The 26,827-nt window shown below is 42.2% G+C and overlaps 1 protein-coding gene across 1 annotated transcript in view; it reads left to right on the top strand.

The window, feature by feature from the left end:
* ARID5B (AT-rich interaction domain 5B) overlaps positions 1 to 26,827 on the top strand; it is a 256,101-nt gene that overhangs the window by 101,482 nt on the left and 127,792 nt on the right. The window contains exon 4 of the mRNA XM_084845367.1: positions 9,846 to 10,076. Coding sequence (XP_084701493.1) covers positions 9,846 to 10,076 — 231 coding nt within the window. The remainder of the gene's footprint in view (positions 1 to 9,845; positions 10,077 to 26,827) is intronic.

Raw genomic sequence — 26,827 nt, forward strand, 5'->3', positions numbered from 1 at the left:
CATTTCCCCCTTTATCCTGCTTTCAAAAAGATCAGAGATAAGCTGATAATAAAAGTTAATGGCACCATATCAGCAGTGTGTAATACCAGCATAGTGCTATGAACTTGCTGAGGAAGGACTTTCCTCGATTCAAATCACGTGTCTGCCATGTAAATGCTTGAGCACATTTCTTGATTGCAGGCTGATCGGAGGGAGAAGAGGGTAAAATGCCTCCCTGCAATGAAGGGAGACAGATCTGATCTCCCAGCCCACCAAGCTCAGAATCAACACCCTCTGTTGATTCAGAGCACCCCATTAAGTACAGTGGGGTTACTCCCAAGCAAATGTGCCAAGGGTCGCTGACTTACAGCCCTATCTTACGTCTGCTCAGAAGTAAGACGTAGCTTTCCTGGGGGCTGTGAGGAAACAGTACAGCACAAGTTAAGCAACGAAAACAAGACTCTCCCCACCAGCTCCTTTGTACACATGCCAGGAGGGAGGGACGCTGTCCCTCGATTCAAACCATGTGTCTGCCGTGTAAAGGAGCCCATCCTAATCCTGCAAATAAACCGAGAGCAGAAAGCCCCAGTAAGGATGTGGGGTTTTACTTAACGTAGAAACACCCTGTGTCTGAGGAGGGATTTGAAGCCTGGCTGTGCACATGCACACACGGGCACACATCATAGCATTTCGGTAGGACAAGTGCCAGTCCTACATCCAGAGGCTACTCATTCTCGCTCCGCTGACCCTGACACATGCTTATCTTGCTTAAAATACCTGTCTTCGTATATTTAAACAAATTACGAGTCTGGGAGGTTTTAAGTATTTGGTGGGTGAGATTTTTGTCTCTGTTTTAAGTTAACCGATCGAGAAGATCAGTGCCATGATGCTAAAGGGGATCTTTTTGCTAAACCCTCTCTACCTTTCAGTGCCTGCTTTGCTTGACCGCTGTGTAAAGAACTAACAAATCAGCAAGGGTGGGGCTTCAGCAGCTGACTTACAGTACAAGTCCTTTCTCAAAATAAGCACAACAGTGCAGTAGTGACGCATAATTTATGTTACAGTACTTCATTTGCTGTTACCAAAAAACTGTGGCATTTGTTTAAATTTTGGGCAGCCATCCTTCACATTATCCCTTCCGTTTTCTCTCAGGTTTTCACGTTCCCTCCTGCTCTTTCCCTTTCTTTTAATCAAGCATTTTTTAATAAATATTTTCCACTCTTCTTGGCTTGCTTCCAATTTATCAGCCAACGAAAGAGGGAGGGGAATAACTGATCTTTTTATTCAGCAGTTTAGCGGCAAGTGTTTAACTGCGAGTTTCGCTGCAAGTATATATTTCCCACTTTGATATATAAATTTGTGCTAACTTAACCGCCTTGGGAGAGATTTAGATTTGTGGTAGGATACATCACACAAAGCTGGAATTGGAGGATTGATAAAGTTGGTGCACAAGTTTGGAATCTTAAACACTGGCAACCAATTCAGGCTCTTTAGTCTTAGGCGTTTGCATATTCCCCTTCTACAAAGGTCTTTCTGTATAATGTCTTGTAATTAGAACAGGAAATCATTGAGTAACTGCGATGAATAAGAGTACTTAGGCTGAAAGGAAAATTACCTTCTGAGAAATTATATTCACCATTTCCCCCCTTTCCTTGCTTCACATTACAATGTTGGTAATGGTAGTAACAGATGTAAGTATTCTTATCTGCACAGCATTGTTCTGCTGATATTTTCAAATGCACACACACACACAAACACGCACACGCACGCACATGCGCGCGCGCACACACACACTTCATTTTAAAAAATGCATGGACAGAATATAGGAAATGCCTAATTAGAAGATGGAATTCTGCCTTGCAGCAGAATAGCAATGACATGGAAATGTCAATATAATTATCAATATCTCTAAACTAAAGGCTGGAGCAACAGCAGGTATATGAAGTTGGGCTTCTGCCTTGGCTTCGTTGCTAGGAGTACTATAAAAATATAAAGCTTGGAGAAATATGTAATAACGTATCAGAAGATAGCGTAAACTCTTTCAAGAGTGGCTCCCATTGAGGTCGTTTGGTTTAAATCATTAAGTGCAGTCCAAGCTAGATGATATTGAGTCATACAATGTGCTGAACTAATTAATGTTTTGTCCCTGGTGACATGGCTAAGTAAAAAGTGGCACTGCAAAATTTGGGAAATGCCTCAGATGGTGAAATTTACATGTTATATTCAAACAAGGGGAAGCGACCATGATGAGACAAGAGCATTGGCCTGCCTATCTCAGTATTATCTACAGTGAGCGGCAGCCACTCTCCAGGATCTCAGGCCTTTCCTAACCCTACCTGGAGATGCCGGGGATTGTGGGACCTTCTGCGTGCAAAGCATTTGCTCTACCACTGACCTACAGCCCTTCCCCAATTTAATACTCTTACTCCCCCTTTATTAAATTCTGTATAGGCAGAGAATAATGGGCAGTAGTCAGTGCGACACAAGTGCTAACGTAAATTACGTTGGATTTTCCGGTAATCCCGTCACACCAGCTAATCCTACTGGCGTTGCACTAGAGGTCCCTTGTGCTAGCACAGTGTTATTTACGCTAGAGCTCGTGTCACATTGGATGCTGCCTGATGAATATATATACAATCATTTTCCCATTATCTGATTAGTTATTAACAAATGTATGATAAGAAAAAGATATATTAAGCCTCCATGTTTGCTAGCTGGGAAAGGGGAAGGTAGTGTTTCAAAAATAGTGTCAGAAATGGATCGTCCTTTCCCTTCGCAGTCAACACCACAATACGCAAAGCTTCTAGCTAACAGGACTAAATAATCCAGAATAAAGTGGTTTTAACCTGAAACTTTGTCTGTTGTGGTGTTGATTGCGAAGGGAAAGGACGATCCATTTCTGACAAATAGTTCTAATACATATTTGGAATCTGTTAAGCAAAAAACAAAACAAAAACCCTTTACATGTTTGTTTCTATTGGCATTGGAATGCATTTGCACTAATACGATTAAAAGAACTAAAGGGCAGAATACTTGGCAGATTTTTGCAGTTGGGGTAATTAGGTGCAGGAAGGAACATGCATATTTTTTCCATCAAGCTCTATAAAATCCTGGTGTGAAGATTGTTTTGTGCGTTTTTTTAAAGAGGGGAAAAAGCTTACTGATGTTAAAAGTGGATTATGGTGGTTAGCAATAATCATTATAGTGTGGTGTTTCTGAACACAAACAAAGAGCAAGCTACTTTTATGTATTTCCTCATTCTGTCTGTAAGGAGCTTTTGATCTGAAAAGGGTAGATCAGGAATTCATACTCCCCCCTTTGTGAATTGTCCTGCATTGCTTTGTGAAGATCGGCGTTTTGTTTAGTAGAGAGAGTGTTGGACTTTGACCTGAATTCAGATCCTGCCTCCATAGAGGACCAATTTAAACAATACTTTCCTATGGCTGAATCTGTGATAAAATCAGTGCAAGTTGACTTGGCCATGGTTGTTGTCTATACATCCTGATTGCCAGACAACCCATGATGAGGGAAGACCTGCTTTTCAAATGTTCCTTGTGGACTATCTGGACAAGAGCAGTTCAAGGCACTTTGGTTCCTGAGGTAGAAAATCCAAATGGCATCCTCCTTTCACTTATTTGCATGCTCACGCTTCAGCTCCTGTTCAGTTCAATGGGGTTTATGCTCCATGGGCCAGATCTATCTGCCTCCCATTCTGCTGCCATTCATGGTACCCAAGATCTGCTACCTGAGGCAGCGGCCCCAGCTTACCTCACTGTAGGGCTGCCTCTGATCTGGATACATAGTGAATGACTATGCCAGTGGCTGTGTGTAAAGATAAATGAAGCTGATTTCATAGCAAACTCCATCGTCGTCCCAAATTCCATTGACAAAGGGCTTCCACACACCAAGCTTTTTATCTTGCAACTTTACCGGGGAACCTGCTTCCAGATTCTTTCTGGGATTAAGTTTGGTTCCTTCACACACACTTCCGCTTTCCCCCCCGGGTGATTGCATTTATCTACAAGTTCTATGTGTTTCATTATACAGCTACTAGATGGCACTGCTGTTATAGCACAATTTCCTCTTTACACACGGACAAATTGAAATTGGGTTTTTTAAATGCTCATTTATCTCCATTTCAAATAAAGCCACAGAAATCGTCGGAAAGTATGGGAGAACTGCTGGAGGTTGATGACATCACGTAAAGGACCTGCAAACTTCCATGAGTGGCCAATCTTTATCACAGGATAAAAGCCACATGTAGAGAAGCCCATAGGCTTATCACAACCACTAGGTACATGCACAGTCAGCTGCTTTCAGTTTAGATTGCATTTTTTTCTTGTGTTACGAGGGCCGAGTGTGGGTGGACCTAGCTTGTGGACTGTACAGTGTTGTAGACCTTCCAAAAGTGGGTTGTATGATGATGTGGCCTCTGTCACCTTGCCCTTTGATGGGTGACCCAACTATAATCCAGCTTTTTACAAAAAAATAGTCTGGCCCTCTGTTCAGCGGTCATGTGGATAGGCTCAAACTGGTGGCAGTAGTATGAACTGATTCCAATTTTGAGTCAAGTTAAGGCAGACTCAACCCCAGAATTTTGAGACTCCAGAAGACAGTATTCATGGCAGTTTTCTCTCCCTCTTGCTTTCTGGGCAGCATTGCTACTGAAGTGGGGGCCTGGGGGAGAGCTAATAGAATCTCCCTATGATTGCATCTCCAGGGAAAGTATAATCTTCTATTGCATGCAGCTGATGTGGCTGAAGCTGACATCTTAATGGGCATCCCTTCTTCAGCAAGAACTTAACATAGTATTTCCTAGCCACACACCTTAACAAGGAAGTGATTCTCACATTTAAATTTTAGCTTATACCAGCAGCAAATTATTTCCAATTGTTTCGTCTTGACAGAGTGCAACAATAACATATAACTACAGTTAGGTGACTTTTACTAGGTTCTATTGAAAGATTCCCCCCCACCCTTTTGTGTTGTTTTTTGGTGGGGGTAGGGAATAGGTCTTTGATTTCTTTTCTCACATAGGTGTGGCTGAAAGAAAAATTTCCTCCCAGAATCTTTTGTTTGCCTTTGCTTAAACAAATGGTAAGGTTTACCCCTTCTTTGTCTCTCTTTAGATTGATCTGTTGAACCTTTTGGGAATAAAGGAAGGGGGAAAATACCTTGCAAAGCATTTATTGGTCATACATTGTCTAGTTAAGTTTGGCTTCAGAGTTTTGTTTGTTTCTGTATCTAGGAGTTATGTTAGAAGAAGATGACTATGACAACGATGATGATGATGATGATAAGAGCTTCAGTAATAATGTTAGAAGATCAGTCTTGCAAATAGTGCCTTGCTTTTAATTTTACTGATTGTGTTGCTTTAAAATGTCATCAAAATGCCTCCAAATAGTGTGCAGCACCTTTATGCAGTCACTTTATCATGTGCTTTACTGGAAACAAGTGGTTTGTAACAAAGGTTTATATGATACATTTATATATACCTTGACAAAAAAAACCCTGACCACATCCTGGCACATAAGGAAAATGTGGTCTCATAATCCAGACTGAAGACAGTGATACCTGTGTGAAGATACAGCGCAGCACTGTGCAGTAGAAATACATTAAACCAGGCCTGCAATCTGTACCTTTAGGAGCCCAACACTGATAGGAGGATCCATAGCTGCTTTATACTGAGTCTATCCCATGGTCCATTTAGCTCAAATTTCTGGCAGGCAGTGGCTCGCAAAGGTTTGTAGTGGAAGTCCTTCGTAGCCCTGCTACCTGAGATAATTTGATTTCAATTAGAGGTGCTAGGGATTGCATATGGGACCTTGTACATGTAAAGCAAGTGCTCTACAAATGAGCTATGACCTCTATGGGTTTGGCTGTGGGGTACTCAGGTTCAAGCCCCCGCTCAGCTGTGAAGCGCACTGGGTTTCTCAGACAAGTCAATGTCTTTCTCTTACACAGCCTAATTTAACTCATAGGCTTTCTGTGGAGCTACAATTCCAATTTGAATTCTTTGGTCAAAGGATAGAATAAAAAGTATATACACCAGTTCCTCTGTTTTGAGAATCAAGGCAATGAAATTTGACTGAAGGGACTGTCTTGAGTTATGAGTTCTTGGGACATCTTATGGGGTAAGAGAAGGTACCGTGACTAGAGGTCTGCAGTCTTGTAGGCTCAAAGGTAGGGGTGTGTGTGTGTGTGTGTGTGTGTGTGAATGTGTGTGAGAAGAATGGATTAAATCGTAGTCACCAGATTTTTGCTCCCCCAGAACAAATTAATCTTTACTATGTCTGCCTTTCAGGCGCTCTTTGCCAAATTGTGTGACCTGTACTTGCAGAACAAGGAATTGTTTTGGTTTCTGCAGTTTACTCCGTGGGAGGATAAAAGGCACAGTATTTAGAAAAGTGATTCTTTCCAGGAGAACAGGTCTAAAAATGGCATTCTTGCAAGCTGCAACATGGCACATAATGTTGATTTTTCTGTGTGACTCTTTCAGGCTGCAGCTTAAGATCTTTAACCAACATACAGAATATGTTCCTCTATGTCAAATCACACCGATGAATAGATCAAAGCTGGTAGCCCCAGTTGTGTTACAGGAGAACACACAAGCCATGGGACTGCATAGCCCCCCCAAGGCATTTCTGAGTGGTAAACAGATGCACTCTTGTTAGAAGTCTGAGATACCCAGCTTCCGATTCAAAAATATTGAATGTTTCGAGCTCTGGTGGTTATGGTTTGAAAGTTTGAAAACAATGGCAGAAAGTGCTGAAGAATAAGAAAAGAGGGATTGGGTTCTTAAAAACCCAAATTCATAATTTCCCCCAAAACCTTATGATTTCTGTCCATAAAATTGTGAATGTATCTTCAGGTATGAAAAGAGATTGCTCATATTTGAAAGTTACAGTTTTCATAAAGGAATTTTTGTAGAAGTAGAAAATGGGCCTACCACTTTCAGCTTGTTGTTGGTCTGCTACTATAATAATGGATCGCAAGTTCATAGTAAGCAAGTTTAATTTTATTATTGAAGGTGAAAGTTCGTAACAAACTGAATATACATAAATATGGAAAAATCATATTGTTATGGAACTGGTCACTGTGTCATGTCCAGTGAGGAGCAGACAATGGTAACGTAGTTCTCACTGAGGTGGTAAGTCTGCTGTGACTGAACTGAACCACTTCAAACTTACATGAGGGCTTACATTTTCTATTCTCCCCCACAGGAACCTGTGCACACATGTGCGTGCGTGCGCGCACACACACACACAGTTAGATGGGTTCTAGCCTAGCCTTCTCTCTGACATGCTAAGTTTACTATGTGCAGGGATTTCCCCCCCTTGTGGAAGCATTCAATTTTTCAAGCCTCCCCTTGAAATCTGAAGTGGTACAGGCCAGACATAGGTTTGCTGTCTCTATGAAAACGAGGCTTATCTCTCTAGGCTTTTGTACATACTTGCCCAGCAGGCACTTGTTGTCAATGTTGATGTTCTCAGAGCCAAGAGTATAGACCACACTGACCTGCATGGTGGATGCTGAAATCTGAGTGTGTATTGCAGGAGAAAAAGAGGAGAAAAAACTCCAGACTTTTAAATATAGCCAGTGGAAAAGAAACATGGCTTGAGTTTTACAGTGGGCTAACAAGCAGTGATCTTTGAGAGAGCTCCAAGGATATGCTGTTCTTTTTTAGGGAACTGGTGCTGCTTTGAAGATTAGCCCAATCTGTGTGAGAGCTTGCCCCCACCAACTCAACACACACACACACACACACATTAAATAAATATTGGAAAAAACACCATAAGTCTTCCTTTTGCGAGGAAACTGACTATACCATGGAACTGCTCTGGGAGGTGGCAGGCAGTGCAAAACAAAATTAAACAGATGAATTGACTATCCACTAACTACTGAACTCATTGTGTTAGAAATAAGGATGAGGCCCCCTCAGGAGACTACAATGTGCAAGCTACACAAGGTCATTGCTGCTCTTCATGAATAAGCTATGCATAGAAAGAAGGCAGCAGTTACCATTTATAAGGAATGAAGTGGAAAGAAACTGAAATGCAGGTGAGTGTTGGCCTGCTCCACTGTAAAAGGTCAGACCAATATTTTAGGCTGGTTCATATGATCCATCTGTTGCCACTGCCATTCATTAATGGCTGATAAAGCAATGCTGTGATATTTCAAAGTGCTCTGTTTCAGTTATTGTATTTCTTGGATCAGCAAATTTAGCTTTTTGGAATCTTCCTCTCTGTTAATTCCCTTGACAATGTGCAGTGCTGTATATTTATTTTGCTGAGAACTGGGCTGCTGGCCTATTTAATCTTTGCCCATTATCTTATCAACGGCACTGTGCTGGTTGGATGGTTTTGGAAAGAGGTCAGTAAAACCCAGAAGTGGATTATTAAATGGCAGCAAGCTTAAAGCTGTAAAGATGAGAAAAGCTGCAGTTTGGCATTAATTAGCCATTGTATTAGAATAGTCATTTACATGATCAATTAAGTAACAACAGCACACACAAAAAAAACCCTGTAAAAAAACCCTTTTAAATGGGCTAAATGGTATATTTTGTCATCACCACTATAACTAGTAAGTAACCTTAAAGAGGGAGGGTGGTGTACTGCACTATTCCATACTAATAATTCCAAATTAGACAATTGGAATAATTTCCAAAATGCACTATATGTAGCATGTATATTCAGTGTCCCAGTTTGCACAATCAAAATCATTTGCTGTGGATTATTTATTTAAACCAGGCTGTGGCTTGTTTTGGTCAGGACTTGGCGTATTCAATGCGTATTCAACACCTTGTTGTGTCACGTGAACCTGGGCAGAAGGGGTTGTGCAAGGGTTAAACAACCCTTGCATAATCCATGGTCTGTTGTTGGGTTGTGCAAGGGTCGTTTAACCCTCGCATAACCCCTGCTTCCTGAGTTCACATGACATGACAAGCTGCAGCCAGGCGTTGGATGTTCAGAATGGCTGCCCGCACACACCGCAGCCCACTGTGGCTTAAATAAATAAGACATGGTGGGCTGTTTGATCATGTGAACCTGCTCATTGTGTATGCCTCCCATTTTTAATCCATATGAGCAGGGTAATAAGGACTGTGGATATGAGGAGGACCTGGTAATCATACTAGTGAAGAAGTCCTAGTCCCTGGCTACTGTTATGCCCATCCTAATTTCTCTGGTGTCTGAAATTTTGGCAAAAGCATTTCAGGTTTTTGTTTTAATCCACTGCCACAGACTAGAAATGTGTTTGCTTTATAAAAAACAATTACAATATCTTTGTTTTGTGCAGTACATTGGATTTTGCACTAGAGGCCACAGTATTCCTGCACTGCCTTATAATACTTTGCATACCCCAAATCTGGCTGCACTGATTCTGATGGGATAACTTGTGATGTGAGAAATACTGTTAAGACTACTTTTATTCATAATTAACAGCCTGATTCTCAAAACAAAAACAAAAAAGCACCCTGCATCAGGGCGTATATGTATATTACATACATGCCTCCACTTGCAACGGTAGTCTCTCTCTATTATGCTTAGTCTGTGCAGGTGTTGTGCAATATCTGTGCAGATTTAAGCTTTACAGCAGTATAAATATTTTTTCGATTATTGCAGAAGGGGGAGGAATAGAGTACAGGGGACAGAGAAAGGCAGTCGAATATGAAGAGGTAGCATTGCTTTATATCCTCCATCTGTTAGTTTGTTTGTTTCTTTTCTTCTCCCCTGCTCCCCCACCAGAAAACAGTGTAAAGAGTTTCGGGGGAGAATCTGACATACTTTCCAAATACCTGGTTAATGTATAAGATAACATGACAGCTAGGGCAATAAATAAAGGCTGTTTCAATACTTCTCTTGCAGGTGAGGATGACGAAGATTCAAATGTACTGATCCTCAGCTATCCACAATACTGTCGCTATCGTTCCATGCTGAAACGCATTCATGGCAAACCGTCCTCTGTACAAGCAGACCAGTTCATATTAGCCCTTGGGGGCATTGCCGTAATCAGCAAAAAACCACAAATCCTCTACTGTCGAGATACCTTTGATCACCCAACTCTTATTGAAAATGAAAGCATTTGTGATGAGTTTGGTAAGTCACTTTTCTTCTCTTACTTGTTGCAAGTTAAAACTATTTTGCTGTTGAAATTGGTTCCATTTTTGCAAGTGAAAGACAGTAATAATGGATGAACCTTTCAAAAATAGCAAAGATTTCAGTTGCTGGACGCCAGCAGTATTCCATCTTCACTTAGAGAGCAAGGATGTACCTATAACTATTTGCAGTCTTCATAATTTAAAAACAGCTATTTATCACAAGCAAAGCACATCTTAGGAGAGCAGTATGCCTTGCTCAGTTATCTAGTGTAAATTGAAGTATCTGTTTAGATGCATAATGTGTTACCTTGAAAGTTAATCTATTCCACTTGTTCTTAAACATGTATGTGTTGTTGTTCATTCATGTTGTTGGCCATTGTTCTAGATTGCTTGTTCTTTGTGGCCCACCACATATTCTTATTCTGTAGCCCCTGTATAGAAGAATGCTCAGAGGTCTTCCAAACTACAGCTCAATTGCCGCATTTGCCTTCTGTGGCTGCAATCCAATGAAGCTACACATTGGAGCTACAATGAATCTACACATGCAGCTATGCATGCAGCTGGGGGCTGCCTCTAAATTCCCGCTGCAGTTGCTTATGCTGCTGAAGTGGCGAGCTGCTTTTCAGGTTGCCTTTCAAATTTAAAACCATAGAGTAGCCTCTTCAGCATTTCATGGAAACTTTGAAGATACATTTCTTCTTGTTATTTTTCTTGTGTTTTTTTATTGGGACCTTCCAGAAAGTGTATCAGGGACCAGTGTGTAAGAATCATCAAGCTTTACTTTCAGCCTTTGCTAAAGAAAGTAGTTCTGCTTCTAAGTTGCAATTTAAAATGTCCCTTTTCATGGAAGGATAGCCACAGTCTTACATGAATTTGCAGCTCTCACGTTATATTGCCCACGCAAATAGACCATTTATGTGAGCACTGCTATTAGCTCAAATTGGGTCTGGCACATCATCAAAATTGACTCTCAAAAGCTTATTCTCAACAGGACATAGTAGTGGTTAAAGAATGTGGTATTGTGACTACAATCTTTAAACTGCTTACTCCAAAGGAATCCCATTTGCTTCTGTAGCAGTATTTGAGCAGGTGTTTGAGGACTTCAGCCTGTTACCTTGATGGAGTTTTAGAGTTGGTTGGATTGCAGAGGCTATGGAACAGTTCTGGCAGAGACCTGTGACGTGATCTTTAAAAATGGGACATTTCACCAATTGCCTTAGTGTATATGTGGCAGGGGGTAGAATGAAGGGAAGGAAGAAAGAAATCCTCCAGGTTCACAGAAGTATATTTATTGAGCCCAACATATTGTCAATATAGACAATTTTTCAGGGGTACGGTAGATAGATAGATAGATAGATAGATATAGATATAATGAAAATAAAACTCAAGAATATCACTCTCATAACAGGCAATAAAAATAAACTATAGAAAGTGACAACTAAATTGTATTTAGCATTTTGATATTTAAAATAATAATTACAAAGCATTATAATACATGTGAAAACTCAAAACCCCCTACATAATTGATAAAGATAGCATTAATGTAAACTTATAAAGAAAACAACCAGATGTGCCATCATACAACGCGGGCCCTTCACATGTAAATGCCTGCATAAGTAGGTTCTTCTCACATGATCTTTTGCACCCTAGTTGAAAATGGATCATGTGAACAGGGCTATTCTATAAATGAATATGAATTAGACCTTTGAGTGTAGGACCTGGTCCATATTCAGTTATAGAATAATTGAGTCAAATGGGGCTTTGGAGGCCATCTCCATTAGATGGCCTCCAAAGCCCCCTTCGATACAGGGAGCAGTCCATCCCCCTCCTTGATACAGGAAATGCATAGCGAGAGCATCCCCAACAGATGACTGTCCAGGCACTGCTTGAAGAATTCCACTGAGGTACAGCCCACCATGGTTGAACTGCTCTTTACCATTAAGAAGTTTCTCCTAATATTCAATCAAAATATACTCTCCTGTAACCTAGAAGAGTGGTGGCAGCATCCAGAGGCCACTTTCAAAGTGGCCTTTTCAGACCTTAATTATATTTATTTATTTATTTATTATTAAATTTATTAATCGCCCATCTGGCTGGTCACCCAGCCACTCTGGGCGATGTACAACATACAATAAAACAGTTTAAAACAATAAAATTCTACAATAAAAACATTTTCTAAAATATCCTAACCCACCCCAAATACCTGCCTGAGCAACCACGTTTTTAATGCACGACGGAAGCTCATTAAAGAGGGGGCATGACGGAGTTCCCTAGGGAGGGAGTTCCACAGAGTGGGGGCCACCACAGAAAAGGCCCTCTCCCTCGTCCCCACCAGTGTAGCTGTCCTGGCTGATGGGACAGAGAGAAGGCCATCCAAGGCTGATCTTGTTAAGCGGCCTGTCTGGTGCTGCTGGCGGCGCTCACTGATTAAATGTAATCACTGAGCACGGTTGCACCAAGCCTTAGTGACTAAGGCATCTGGCATGGAATATATAATCTGTCCGTTGCCTGTTTATGATTATAAGTCCCATTGATTTCAATGGAATTTACCTCTGAGTAAGCTTGTTTAGGACCTGGCAAGCAAATAACCATATTTTTGCCTGTCTTTACCATACCAGGATGTTTATATGTCTGAATGCTACAGATACTCAGTTATTATTCCTGTAGTGTATGGCAGATAGCCAATGATGTTCAGGTAACAACAAATGGTAAGTGGACACCACCATGAACACGACCAACTGGGTCGAATTATGATACCGCCAGACTTTCAACTATTTTAAAAAGATCACAGTCACAGCTTGTACAAAAATCACCACTAATGAAATTATGAACTATGAAACATTGCTACGTTAACTATGTAATGATTGTCACCAACTATTATAATGTTAACTGCTTTGCATCAGATGGTGTTGTAGTACCCCTGATTTGCTTTCTGATGGTTTATATGCCACCAGTGAACGAAAATAATACCACCACTTCTATTCCTTTGTCATCAGAGATATTGTGTGTGTGTGTGTGTGTGTGTGTGTGTTATTTCAGCTTGGTTTCTGACAGCTGCACATTCCTGGGTGCTCTGGAAATCGTTTTGGCGTGCTCTGCCCAGGAGTAGTTGTTGTTGTTGTTGTTGTTGTTGTTCAGTCGTTAAGTCGTGTCCGACTCTTTGTGACCCCATGGACCATAGCACGGCAGGCCTTCCTGTCCTCTGCTCTCTCCTGGAGTGTGCTCAGGTTCATATTCATTGCATCGGTGATGCTATCTAGCCATCTCATCCTCTGCCATCCCCTTCTCCTTTTGCCTTCAATCTTTCCCAGCATCAGGGTCTTTTCCAGTGAGTTTTCTCTTCACATTAGGTGGCCAAAATATTTGAGCTTCAGCTTCAGTATCTGTCCTTCCCAACGAGCAGTCAGGGTTGATTTCCTTTAGGATGGACTGATTTGACCTCCTTGCAGTCCAGGGGACTCGTAAGAGTCTTCTCCAGCACCACAGTTCGAAAGCATCAATTCTTCGGCGCTCAGCCTTCCTTATAGTCCAGCTCTCACAGCCATACATTACTACTGGGAAAACCATAGCTTTGATTAGATGGACCTTTGTCGGCAAGGTGATGTCTCTGCTTCTTACTATGCTGTCTAGGTTGGCCATAGCTTTCCTCCCAAGGAGTAAGCATCTTTTAATTTCATGGCTACAGTCACTGTCTGCAGTGATCTTGGAGCCCAAGAAAGTAAAATCTATCACTGCTTCCATTTCTTCCCCTTCTATATGCCAGGAAGTGATGGGGCCAGATGCCATGATCTTCGTTTTTTTAATGTTGAGTTTCAAACCAGCTTTTGCACTCTCCTCTTTCACCCTCAACAAGAGGCTCTTGAGATCCTCTTCGCTTTCTGCCATTAGGGTGGTATCGTCTGCATATCGGAGGTTGTTGATAATTCTCCCGGCAATCTTAATTCCGACATGTGATTCATCCAACCCGGCGTTTCTCATGATGTACTCTGCATATAAATTAAATAAGCAGGGCGACAATATGCAGCCTTGTCGTACTCCTTTCCCAATTTTGAACCAATCGGTTGTTCCATGTCTGGTTCTTACTGTTGCTTCTTGACCCTCGTACAGGTTTTTCAGGAGATGGATAAGGTGGTCTGGTACTCCCATCTCTTTAAGAATTGGCCACAGTTTGTTGTGATCCACACAATCAAAGGCTTTAGCGTAGTCAATGAAGCAGAAATAGACGTTTTTCTGGAATTCTCTTGCTTTTTCCATGATCCAGCGAATGTTGGCAATTGATCTCTAGTTCCTCTGCCTCTTCAGAACCCAGCTTGTACTTCTGATAGTTCTCGGTTCACATACTGCTGAAGCCTAGCTTGTAGGATTTTGAGCATAACCTTGCTGGCATGTGAAATGAGCTCAATTGTATGGTAGTTTGAACACTCTTTGGCGTTGTCCTTCTTTGGAATTGGAATGTAAACTGACCTTTTCCAGTCTTGTGGCCACTGTTGAGTGTTCCAAATTTGTTGGCATATTGAGTGCAGCACTTTAACAGCATCATCTTTTAGGATTTTAAATAGCTCATCTCCGCTAGCTTTGTTGTTACTAATGCTTCCTAAGGCCCACTTGACGTCACTCTCGAGGATGTCCGGCTCAAGTTCAGTGACCGCACTGTCATGGCTATCAGGGACATTCAGATCTTTCCTGTATAGTTCTTCTGTGATTTATTGCCACCTTTTCTTAATCTCATCTGCTTCTGTTAGGTCCCTGCCTTCTTTGTCCTTTATCATGCCCGTCTTTGCACAAAAGCTTCCCTTGATCTCTCCGATTTTCTTGAAGAGATCTCTAGTCTTTCCCATTCTATTGTTTTCCTCGATTTCTTTGCATTGTTCATTTAAGAAGGCCTTCTTGTCTCTCCTTGCCATTCTCTGGAACTCTGCATTCAGTTGGGTATATCTTCCCCTTTCTCCCTTGCTTTTTGCTTCCCTTCTTTCCTCAGCTACTTGTAAAGCCTCATCAGACAGCCACTTTGCTTTCTTGCATTTCTTTTTCTTTGGGATGGATTTAGCTTCTGCCTCCTGAACAGTGTTATGGACCTCCGTCCATAGTTCCTCAGGCACTCTGTCTATCGGGTCTAATCCCTTAAATCTATTCCTCACCTCCACTGTATATTCATAAGGGATATGATTGAGGTCATACCTGAATGGTTTAGTGGTTTTCCCTATGTTCTTCAATTTAAGCCGAAATTTTGCAAGAAGCAGCTCATGATCTGAGCCACAGTCAGCTCCAGGTCTTGTTTTTACTGACTGTATAGAGCTTCTCCATCTTTGGCTGCAAAGGACATAATCAATCTGATTTCGATATTGACCATCTGGTGATGTCCACGTGTAGAGTCGCCTCTTGTGCTGTTGGAAAGAGTGTTTGCTATGATCAGCGTGTTCTCTTGGCAAAACTCTATTAGCCTTTGCCCTGCTTCATTTTGTACACCAAGGCCATGCTTGCCTGTTATCCCGGTGATTTCTTGATTTCCTACTTTAGCATTCCAATCCCCTATGATGAAGAGGACATCTTTTGTTGTTGTTAGTTCTAGAAGTTGTTGTAGGTCTTCATAGAACTGATCAACCTCAGCTTCTTCGGCCTCAGTGGTCATGGCATAGACTTGAATTACTGTGATGTTGAATGGTTTGCCTTGGATTCGTACTGAGATCATTCTGTCGTTTTTGAGATTATACCCCAGTACTGCTTTTCCCACCCACCCTTTTATTGACTACGAGCGCTACTCCAATTCTTCTAATTTATTTATTTATTTATTACATTGATATCCCACTTTTTTTCCTCTTTTGAGGAACCCAAGGTGGTGTACATAACCCTCCTACTCTCCATTTTAGCCTCACAACAAGAACCCTGTGAGGTAGGTTGGGCTGAGAGTCTGTGACTGGCCCAAAGTCACCCAGTGAGCTTTCATGGCCGAATGGGGACTAGAACCCAGATCTCCTGGCTCCCAGTCCAACACTCTAGCCACTACACCACACTAAGGGATTCTTGCCCACAGTAGTAGATATAATGGTCATCTGAATTAAATTCACCCATGCTTGTCCATTTTAGTTTGCTGATTCCCAAGATGTCGATGTTCAATCTTGCCATCTCATGTTTGACCACCTCCAGCTTACCTTGATTCATTGATCTGACATTCCAGGTTCCTAAACAATATTGTTCTTTACAGCATCGGATTTTCTTTTTACCACCAGACACATCCACAGCTGAGTGTCCTTTCGGCTTTGGCCCAGCCGCCTCACTCTTTCTGGTGCTACTTGGAAATACCCTCTGCTCTTCCCCAGTAGTATATTGGACACCTTCCGACCTGAGGGACTCATCTTCCGGCGTTATATCTTTTAGCCTTGTGATACATTCCATGGGGTTTTCTTGGCAAGAATACTGGAGTGGGTTGCCATTTCCTTTTCCAGTGGACCACATTTTGTCAGAACTCTCCACCATGACCTGTCCGTCTTGGGTGGCCCTGCACAGCATAGCTTATGACTTCACTGAGTTACGCAAGCCCCTTCACCACAACAAGGCAGTGATCCATGAAGGGGCTGCCCAGGAGTACTGGCCTCTTTTATGAGATAAACCTCTAAGTAAATTATTATGAGGTTTCAGCTGGCTAGCTATTGTGAAAATATCATAACCATTGTGGGGGGTATATTTCATGATCTTGTCTGCACTTGCAGTAGCCCCCTCAGGAGTGCACTGCTGTTGCTGGGCTTGTGAATTGGCAGCGCTCATGTTGAGGTGCCACTAGTACCAACTGGAACCTCCTGGGGTGGGTGGGGGGAGCTGTACATGTGACCACTGTGATTTGCATGATTGTAGAAGCCCGTTTGTGAGTATGGTATGTTCATGGCCCCAGCATACTTCCAAGTTGCTTGCATGGGGATGCCATTAAGTGTGAATCAGCCCTCCTTTGAGAGAGAGATGTACCAATGTCCTGTCTAAAGATTTATCTATTGATGAATACCATTTTTAAGACTGTAGGCCACAGTTCTTATGCATTCAAATTCAGAGGAGTGCTGTTCACATAACTGATTTCTTTCTGTGTTGTGGCCAGAGCTCAGTCTTCTTTGTTACGTTTTTGCTTGCAAGAAAATTGTTAAATTTCCAAATAAAAGTAATAGACAACCCTGACTCAGAATTATGTGTAGTTAAAATCTGATTTAATTTCACATTCATCTTTAAATGTTTGTTACAAACAATATGGACCCCTCTCCTGTGTAGGCCTAATTGAAATTAATGAAGGATGTTGTGTGGATTGGTCTCATGATCTGCTAAGGATTGCAAGTTCTGCTGAGTAAGTTAGCAGTATAGTCCTTCAGTATAATTCTGGCTCTGTATTTCCAAGTGCAGTGTGTCAGTTTCAGTACATTGATGGTATGCAGCTGATAAAGTAGGTTTTATCCTTTCCCCCCACTGACAGGACAATAGAATATACTACACTGGGTTACGCAAACAGTTTATACGGATACCATGTAGATTGATGTCACATGTATAAAGTGATGACAGCTAAATCTAAACACAGGCATGGTGGTACAGTAGATAAATGGATTACCTTAAGGTACTGTGGTTTATCAATCAGATCTGAGAAGTGGGCTAGATTTCAGGAATGCGAGTCGAATTCTTCCAACATGTAAAAATAGGACAGCTGCCTTGAATTTGCAGAAATCATATATGTGTGTGTGTGTGTGTGTGTGTGTGTATATATATATATATATATATATATATATATATATATATATGACTAGCAGAGGTGTTTAAGGAAAAAATGCCTGCAAAGATTAGGTCACTTTACAGATCTTCCATAAAAGAAGAGGCTATGGCTCAGGAACCAGAGGAAGCAAGTGAGACAGTTAAGAATAATCAACAATACTAAAACATATATTGTATACGTAGATCACATATTAAACAACATAGCAGTCTGTGATGCAAAACAATCTGACAATAAAATTACTGTAGTTCTAGGACTCAGGCTGGGATTAGGTGTTATTGGAGAATGGATTTATTTATTTAAATATTTACAGTACAGTCACCTGGGAACTCCTGCAGCTAAGTGACAGATACAGTTTGTTGCAAAGAAACCATTCCCCATAGCATATGAACTGCTATACTTTCTAGAAAGCTTTAACAGAAAGAAATGTTTTAGCATGAAGCTTCTTCTCAGTTGTTTTTTAATAAGAATTTTAAACAAGAACATTTTGTTCTTCTATTACTCTTCTCCCTCTTTGTTCGGAACTATGAAAAATAAAGAGCAGGAGCTTAAGAAAAGGGGTACAGAAAATTGTTTCTGGTTTCCTAAAGAAGTAAAGCTAGGAGTTGCCCTGAAAGTGATGAGAGCAGACAAATTAGGTTTGTCAATTCTCAGTAACACAGTTATCAGGCAATAATCTAATGTGGCCATTTTGTTATGTTTTTAACTACAGTGAATGCATGAACAACTTCTTCATATTATTATTAGGTTACATTAACATCATTTGTAAAGCACCTAAAAATTTCTAAATGCAAATTTATAAAACAATTATATATGTAACTTCATAACAAGTCAAATTGGTGTAGCAGGCTTTGTCTGCTGCTTCAGGCAAATACATCTGCTTGTGGTTGCCAGCAAAAGCCCCTTGTCTGCCTTGACAGTCCTTGCCCAGGGAGTATCATTTGAACTCTACTTCACATGCCAGTCTAATTGAATGCAGTGTTACAGTAGCAATGCCACATCATTACCTAGTGTGAGAGAGTGAACTATCAAACAACACCCAGTAGTCTTCTCCTGGTAGAGATGGTTTTCTCACTGTGGAACTTCTGCTAGGTTTTTAAGGATTGCCAGGCTCCCTCAGAAGTCACATTGAATTCTCAGTGAAATGTTTTCAAATGTGTGCACATAGGGTTGCCACTCCAAATCCAGGTGGCCAAAATTGCATAATGTGCAAATTATAACCATTTTAGAACATAAACCATATGTTTTCTTTGTACACCGTACTTAAGGTTGGGGGTTAGGAGCAGCATGGGTGGGGGCGGCAGAGTGAGATCTGGGATTAGGAGAGAGGGGGAAAGAGTGAGGCTCAGGATTATCATAGGGGACGGGGACAATGGGATCTAGGAGAGGGAGTTGGAAAGTCTGGGTTTGGCAACAACAGGCACCTAAGAGTGGACTAATTTAGAGACTCACATGAGGGGGAGTCTCCCTGCCCCTCCACGCAGAACACGCAGCATGGGTTCCAGAAAGGAAGCTTAATTTTTTCTAAGTCCCAATGAAGACTCTGACTAAAGGCTTTTCCACACAGGGCTTTTATCCCGCTATTGAGATTGGCCACTCATGGAAGTTTGCGGGTCCTTTACATGGCCTCATCAATGTCCAGGGTGACTCCTGTGCCAAATTACCCTTATCCCATTTTTTTAAAAAAAGAGCGGAGATAATGAGCTATCACATTACTGTGCATTGAGTTCCCTCATGAAAAGAGGAACTCTCACAATAAGAGGAGCTAGACCACAGCGGCATCTAGTGGCTGTGTAATGAAACATATAGAACACAGAGATAAGGGGGAAGGGGGGGTGGGAAGGGAAGGGAAGCACATGTAAAGTGAGTCCGTCGTGATCCTGCATTTAAAACGGAAGCAGAAAGCTCCAGTAAGGTTGTGGGATTTTAGGCTGGTGTAGAAATGTTCTGAAAGACCTTTCCTACCCAACTGACACAGTGGCATGATCTGCTTTAGGGTATTGGGCAGGAGTGAAACAAAGGTCAAATCTTAATAAGCACCATGCACTTTTGGTCCGGGGGGGGGGGGGGGGGCGGCAAAAAGGCAGGCTTTGGTCTGTGTGAAACAAAGGCTAGATGCAGACTTTCAGATTACATGCAGCTTCTTTATACAATCTAACTTGTTGCATCGCTAGCGCTCTGTGACAGAAATGAAGCTGACTGTCACCATAGTGATAGGAAAATTAAGACTAAAACATTGCATCAAGGGTTGACTTGGTTTACTGGGGCAAAAGTCCAATGTGTATGTGGCTACATGCAGGACAATGAAGCATGGGGCTTCTGCATACAGTTGAGCTCTGGATTTGGGCTGTAAGAGAGTGAGAGGGGGCAACTGAACTAAACCTTTGTTGCTATGACCTGAGCAGTATTGTGTGTGGTGGGCAGGGCAGGGGGTTCTTTGGCTGGAAGAACAAACCAGCCATTGGAAGAAAGTAACCAGTTGAGGTGGAGAAGTGGTGGCAATAACTTCTGCTGCAGCATTTTAAAGCACTAACAATCCTGAGGCTCAAATTACATCTGGCTGTTTGAAGCTTGTTGATTTTTTTTTTAAAGGAAAATGCAAGTTGTGGGAGGAGGGCCTGCAAAGTTTATTGTGGAAGTGACAGTGTGGGAGGTGTGTTTAACACTTTCCCTTTAGGCTGTTTTTGTAGGCAAAATCCACCCACCCGCAAAAGTGCCCCCCCTTTTGCCGATGGGTGGGAAGCCAACTGATCATCCCCTTCCCATCTCCCAGTGCTGTTGCTACAATCAGCTTCACCGATACCCCCCCAACTGTATACCCCCCAACCCATAAAACCCCCAACATACCAGGAAACTGCATAAGAACACCTATACGACAGGGTTATTTTACCTTCCTATTTCTTAGCCCCCACCTAAGAATATGGGTATAACAATCTTGGGCTACTTTGCAGGGCTGATATAATCCATGCTCTCTAAGCCACAGCACATGCAGCCCTATATTATGGGTATAATAATGGTGGAGTTCGTTTTCAGTGGCAAGAGAATTTTTTTAATGTGCTCACGCACGCGCGCTCTCTCGCTCTCTCAATCTCTCTCAGATGGCCTGAGTTAGAAAGGGCATATCTCCTATCTTTGCTGCTAGCTTTAGTTTGTGGTGGATATGTTACTGCCCGATCACAGCCACACTAAAAATTAGAGATGTCTGAATTGTTTTCTATGGGCAACAAACTAGGAAAGTCCAAAGGAATGGATTCAAAATGAACCAGGAAGCCTCTCTACCAGATGGGTGTGTCACTCCTCATCCTTTTTTTTAAAAAAAGAAAGCTGGGAATCCAGGCCAGCTAATAGTGCAAATGGACACCAAGTAGCATGGCTGGAATCCGGATAAAACCTGACTAACTGGGCAATATGGCAACCCTAGTATACACCCATAGGAACCATCTCCAGGAACTGCTAACATGGATGCTAAATGTTAACGCAAGAACTTCAGCTGTTTTCCTCTCCCAAAATGCTGCAAGAATATTAGTGATCTACCACACTATCTCACTGTAAAAATGAATTAAATAAGAGATAATACTTTAATGCAGTAAACTGCTGTGTAAAATGGCAGGTCCACAAGTGTTCCACAATGCTTAATAAGAACCAGCTCTTTCTCAGTCATCTAGAAGGCAGGGCTGCATTAGTAGCAACTTCACCCCTTTACATAAAAGGCCACAAACAGAAGATCAAAGGGGGCTGGTTCTTCATCATGATCCCACTTTATTTGCATTCACGCATGACTAGACTCCATCCATGCACTCATTTCCTTTCAAACGCCCACATCGGCTAGGATGGTAAAATATTCCTGAAAAGATTGCTTTTTCTGGGCAAGCTAGTAATTTCTATTAAACAGAAATGTATCAGTAAAGAAATTTTTACAAGCTGGTTGTGATTCAGCCTTTGGTTAATATTCTTGAGTAAGCTTTTGAAAATGCATGTACTTTACTGCCCAATAAGGGAAATGAAAAATGTAAGGGTCATTAATTTCCAGTAGATGCTCCATGGGTTAAGCCATAAGGAGAACTGCTTATGACTAGATGCAAAGAAATGGTAGGCAGATAGGAAAGTAAGATAATGTGTAAGGCCCCATGCCTGGTATACCTAAATTTTAGAAATACTTAACCCATAGCCTATTCACACATGTAGGTGAATTTTTTGTTTCTCTTTATAACTTGATGTTTGAGTCAGTGAGGTGTAGTGGTTAGAGTGTCAGACTAGGACTGGGAGAGCCAGGTTCAAATCCCCACTCAGCCATGAAGCTGACTGGGTGACTTTAGGCCAGTCATCATCTCTCAGCCTAACCTTCCTCAGAGGGCTGTTCTAAAGATAAAATGGAGTGGGAGATCATGCACATCACCTTTAGCCCTTTGGAGAAAAGGTGGAATATAAATAAATAATAAAATAAAATAAAGTGTAGTTTAGCTGGCTCTGCTTAAACTAATTGTGCTTGGGGTGTGATATAGGGTGTTTCTACATTAAGCAACCCCTTCATGGATCGCTGCCTTGTTGTGGCGAAGGGGCTTGCGTAACTCAGTGAAGCCATAAGCTATGCCGTGCAGGGCCACCCAAGACGGACAGGTCATGGCAGAGAGTTCTGACAAAATGTGGTCCACTGGAAAAGGAAATGGCAACCCACTCCAGTATTCTTGCCAAGAAAACCCCATGGAACGTATCACAAGGCTAAAAGAGATGACGCCGGAAGATGAGCCCCTCAGGTCGGAAGGTGTCCAATATGCTACTGGGGAAGAGCAGAGGGTATTTCCAAGTAGCGCCAGAAAGAGTGAAGCGGCTGGGCCAAAGCCGAAAGGACACTCAGCTGTGGATGTGTCTGGTGGTGAAAAGAAAATCCGATGCTGTAAAGAACAATATTGTTTAGGAACCTGGAATGTCAGATCAATGAATCAAGGTAAGCTGTAGGTGGTCAAACATGAGATGGCAAGATTGAACATCGACATCTTGGGAATCAGCGAACTAAAATGGACAGGCATGGGCGAATTTAATTCAGGTGACCATCATATCTACTACTGTGGGCAAGAATCCCTTAGAAGAAATGGAGTAGCACTCATAGTCAACAAAAGGGTGGGAAAAGCAGTACTGGGGTACAATCTCAAAAACCATAGAATGATCTCAGTACGAATCCAAGGCAAACCATTCAACATCACAGTAATTCAAGTCTATGCCCCAACCACTGATGCCGAAGAAGCTGAGGTTGATCGGTTCTGTGAAGACCTACAACACCTTCTAGAACTAACACCAAAAAAAGATGTCCTCTTCATCATAGGGGATTGGAATGCTAAAGTAGGAAATCAAGAAATCACCGGGATAACAGGCAGGCATGGCCTTGGTGTACAAAATGAAGCAGGACAAAAGCTAATCGAGTTTTGCCAAGAGAACACGCTGATCATAGCAAACACTCTTTCCAACAGCACAAGAGGCGACTCTACACATGGACATCACCAGATGGTCAATATCGAAATCAGATTGATTATGTCCTTTGCAGCCAAAGATGGAGAAGCTCTATACAGTCAGTAAAAACAAGACCTGGAGCTGACTGTGGCTCAGATCGTGAGCTTCTTGTTGCAAAATTTCGGCTGAAATTGAAGAAAGTAGGGAAAAACCACGAAACCATTCAGGTATGCCCTAAATCATATCCCTTATGAATATACAGTGGAGGTGAGGAATAGATTTCAGGGATTAGACCTGATAGACAGAGTGCCTGAGGAACTATGGACGGAGGTCCGTAACATTGTTCGGGAGGCAGCAACTCAATCCATCCAAAAGAAAAAGAAATGCAAGAAAGCCAAGTGGCTGTCTGATGAGCCTTTACAAGTAGCTGAGGAAAGAAGGGAAGCGAAAAGCACGGGAGAAAGGGGAAGATATATCCAACTGAATGCAGAGTTCCAGGAATAGCAAGGAGAGACAAGAAGGCCTTCTTAAATGAACAATGCAAAGAAATCGAGGAAAACAATAGAATGGGAAAGACTAGAGATCTCTTCAAGAAAATCAGAGATCTCAAGGGAACGTTTTGTGCAAAGACGGGCATGATAAAGGACAAAGAAGGCAGGGACCTAACAGAAGCAGATGAGATTTAGAAGAGGTGGCAAGAGTACACAGAAGAACTGTACAGGAAAGATCTGAATGTCCCTGATAGCCATGACAGTGCGGTCACTGAACTTGAGCCGGACATCCTCGAGAGTGACGTCAAGTGGGCCTTAGGAAGCATTAGTAACAATAAAGCTGGCAGAGATGACAGCATTCCAGCTGAGCTATTTAAAATCCTAAAAGATGATGCTGTTAAAGTGCTGCACTCAATATGCCAACAAACCTGGAACACTCAACAGTGGCCACAAGACTGGAAAAGGTCAGTTTACATTCCAATTCCAAAGAAGGGCAACGCCAAAGAGTGTTCAAACTACCGCACAATTGCGCTCATTTCACATGCCAGCAAGGTGATGCTCAAAATCCTACAAGCTAGGCTTCAGCAGTATGCGAACTGAGAACTACCGGAAGTACTAGCTGGGTTTCGAAGAGGCATCAAATCGCCAACGTTCGCTGGATCATGGAGAAAGCAAGAGAATTCCAGAAAAACGCCTATTTCTGCTTCATTGACTACGCTAAAGCCTTTGATTGTGTGGATCACAACAAACTGTGGCAAATTCTGAAAGAGATGGGAGTACCAGACCACCTTACCTGTCTCCTGAGAAACCTGTACAAGGGTCAAGAAGCAACAGTAAGAACCAGACATGGAACAACCGATTGGTTCCAAATTGGGAAAGGAGTACGACAAGGCTGCATATTGTCACCCTGCTTATTTAACTTATATGCAGAGTACATCATGAGAAATGCCGGGTTGGATGAATCACAGGTCGGAATTAAGATTGCTGGGAGAATTATCAACAACCTCCGATACGCAGAAGATACCACCCTAATGGCAGAAAGCGAAGAGGATCTAAAGAACCTCTTGTTGAGGGTGAAAGAGGAGAGTGCAAAGGCTGGTTTGAAACTCAACATTAAAAAAACGAAGATCATGGCATCTGGCCCCATCACTTCCCGTCATATAGAAGGGGAAGAAATGGAAGCAGTGACAGATTTTACTTTCTTGGGCTCCAAGATCACCGCAGACAGTGACTGTAGCCATGAAATTAAAAGACGCTTGCTCCTTGGGAGGAAAGCTATGGCCAACCTAGACAGCATAGTAAGAAGCAGAGACATCACCTTGTCGACAAAGGTCCATCTAATCAAAGCTATGGTTTTCCCAGTAGTAATGTATGGCTGTGAGAGCTGGACTATAAGGAAGGCTGAGCGCCGAAGAATTGATGCTTTCGAACTGTGGTGCTGGAGAAGACTCTTACGAGTCCCCTGGAGCAAATAGCAAATAGCCAATGTTTTAAGGAAGCATGATGTAGTAGTAATGGGGGACTTCAATTTCCCCGATATTTGTTGGGAGACAAATTCTGCAAAACATGGCCCCTCCAGGAAATTCCTGACTTGTGTGGCGGATAACTTCCTCCTACAGAAAGTAGAGGAAGGAACTAGAGGATCGGCTATCCTTGACTTGATCCTAACCAACAGAGATGACTTAGTGGATAAAGTAGCAGTTACAGGAACTCTGGGGGAAAGCGACCATGTTGTACTTGAGTTCTTGGTTCTAAGGGAAGCAAAAGCCGAGTGTACTCAAACGCGTACCCTGGATTTTAGGAAAGCTGATTTTAATAAACTCAGAACAATGATCAGTAAGGTCCCATGGCAAGCAATGCTAGCGAGAAAAGGAGTCCAAGATGGGTGGGAACTTTTAAAAAAGGAAATTCTCAAGGCACAATCACAAACAATTCCAACAAGAAGAAAAGGTGGAAGACAACAGAAGAAGCCAATGTGGCTTCACAAAAAGCTTAGGGATGACCTGAAAACAAAAAAGGACACATATAGGAAGTGGAAAGAAGGCCAAGTAACAAAGGAAGAGTACAGGCAGGTAGCACAGAATTGCAGGGATGGCGTCAGGAAGGCTAAAGCGGAGAACGAGGTGAGGTTAGCGAGGGATGCTAAAAACAACAAAAAGGCTTTCTTCAGCTACGTGCATAGTAAAAGGCAGAGGAAAGAAATGGTTGTTCAGCTATTAAATAAGGATGGCAAAATGATAACAGATGACAAAGAAAAGGCAGAGGTGCTCAATTCCTACTTTGGCTCAGTCTTCTCCCAAAAGAGGGTCTATGACCCCCCTGGCAAAGGCGAAGTACAGGCTGAAGGGGCAGGATTGCAGCTTGAGATCGACAGGCATATGGTCAAGGAACACCTCATTACTTTGAATGAGTTCAAATCTCCAGGGCCAGATGAACTGCATCCTAGAGTCATAAAGGAACTGGCAGAAGAGCTCTCAGAACCGCTGTCTGTTCTCTTTGAGAAATCATGGAGGACCGGGGAAGTGCCAGATGACTGGAGGAGGGCTAACGTTGTCCCTATCTTCAAAAAGGGTAAAAAGGAGGAACCTGGGAACTACAGACCAGTCAGTCTGACATCAATCCCTGGGAAAATTCTGGAGCAGATCATAAAGCAATCCATCTGGAAGCACCTTGACAACAATGCAGTGATTACTCGAAGCCAACATGGATTTGTCAAAAACAAGTCCTGCCAGACAAATCTGATCTCATTTTTTGATCAAGTCACCTCCCTTGTAGACCGTGGGAATGCTGTAGACATCATATACCTCGACTTCAGCAAAGCTTTCGACAAAGTGCCCCATGATATCCTGATGAGCAAACTAGCTCGAAGTGGGCTAGATGAAACAACGATCCAGTGGATCCACAGTTGGCTACAGAATCGGACTCAAAGAGTGCTTATCAATGGGACCTTCTCAAGCTGGGGAGAGGTAACGAGTGGGGTACCGCAGGGCTCAGTCCTGGGCCCAGTGCTCTTCAATATTTTTATTAATGACTTGGAGGAGGAGGTGCAGGGAATGCTGATCAAATTTGCAGATG

This window comes from Heloderma suspectum, chromosome 3, assembly GCF_057233095.1.
Source record: "Heloderma suspectum isolate Gila_16-S chromosome 3, 16-S_ref, whole genome shotgun sequence".
NCBI lineage: Eukaryota > Metazoa > Chordata > Lepidosauria > Squamata > Helodermatidae > Heloderma > Heloderma suspectum.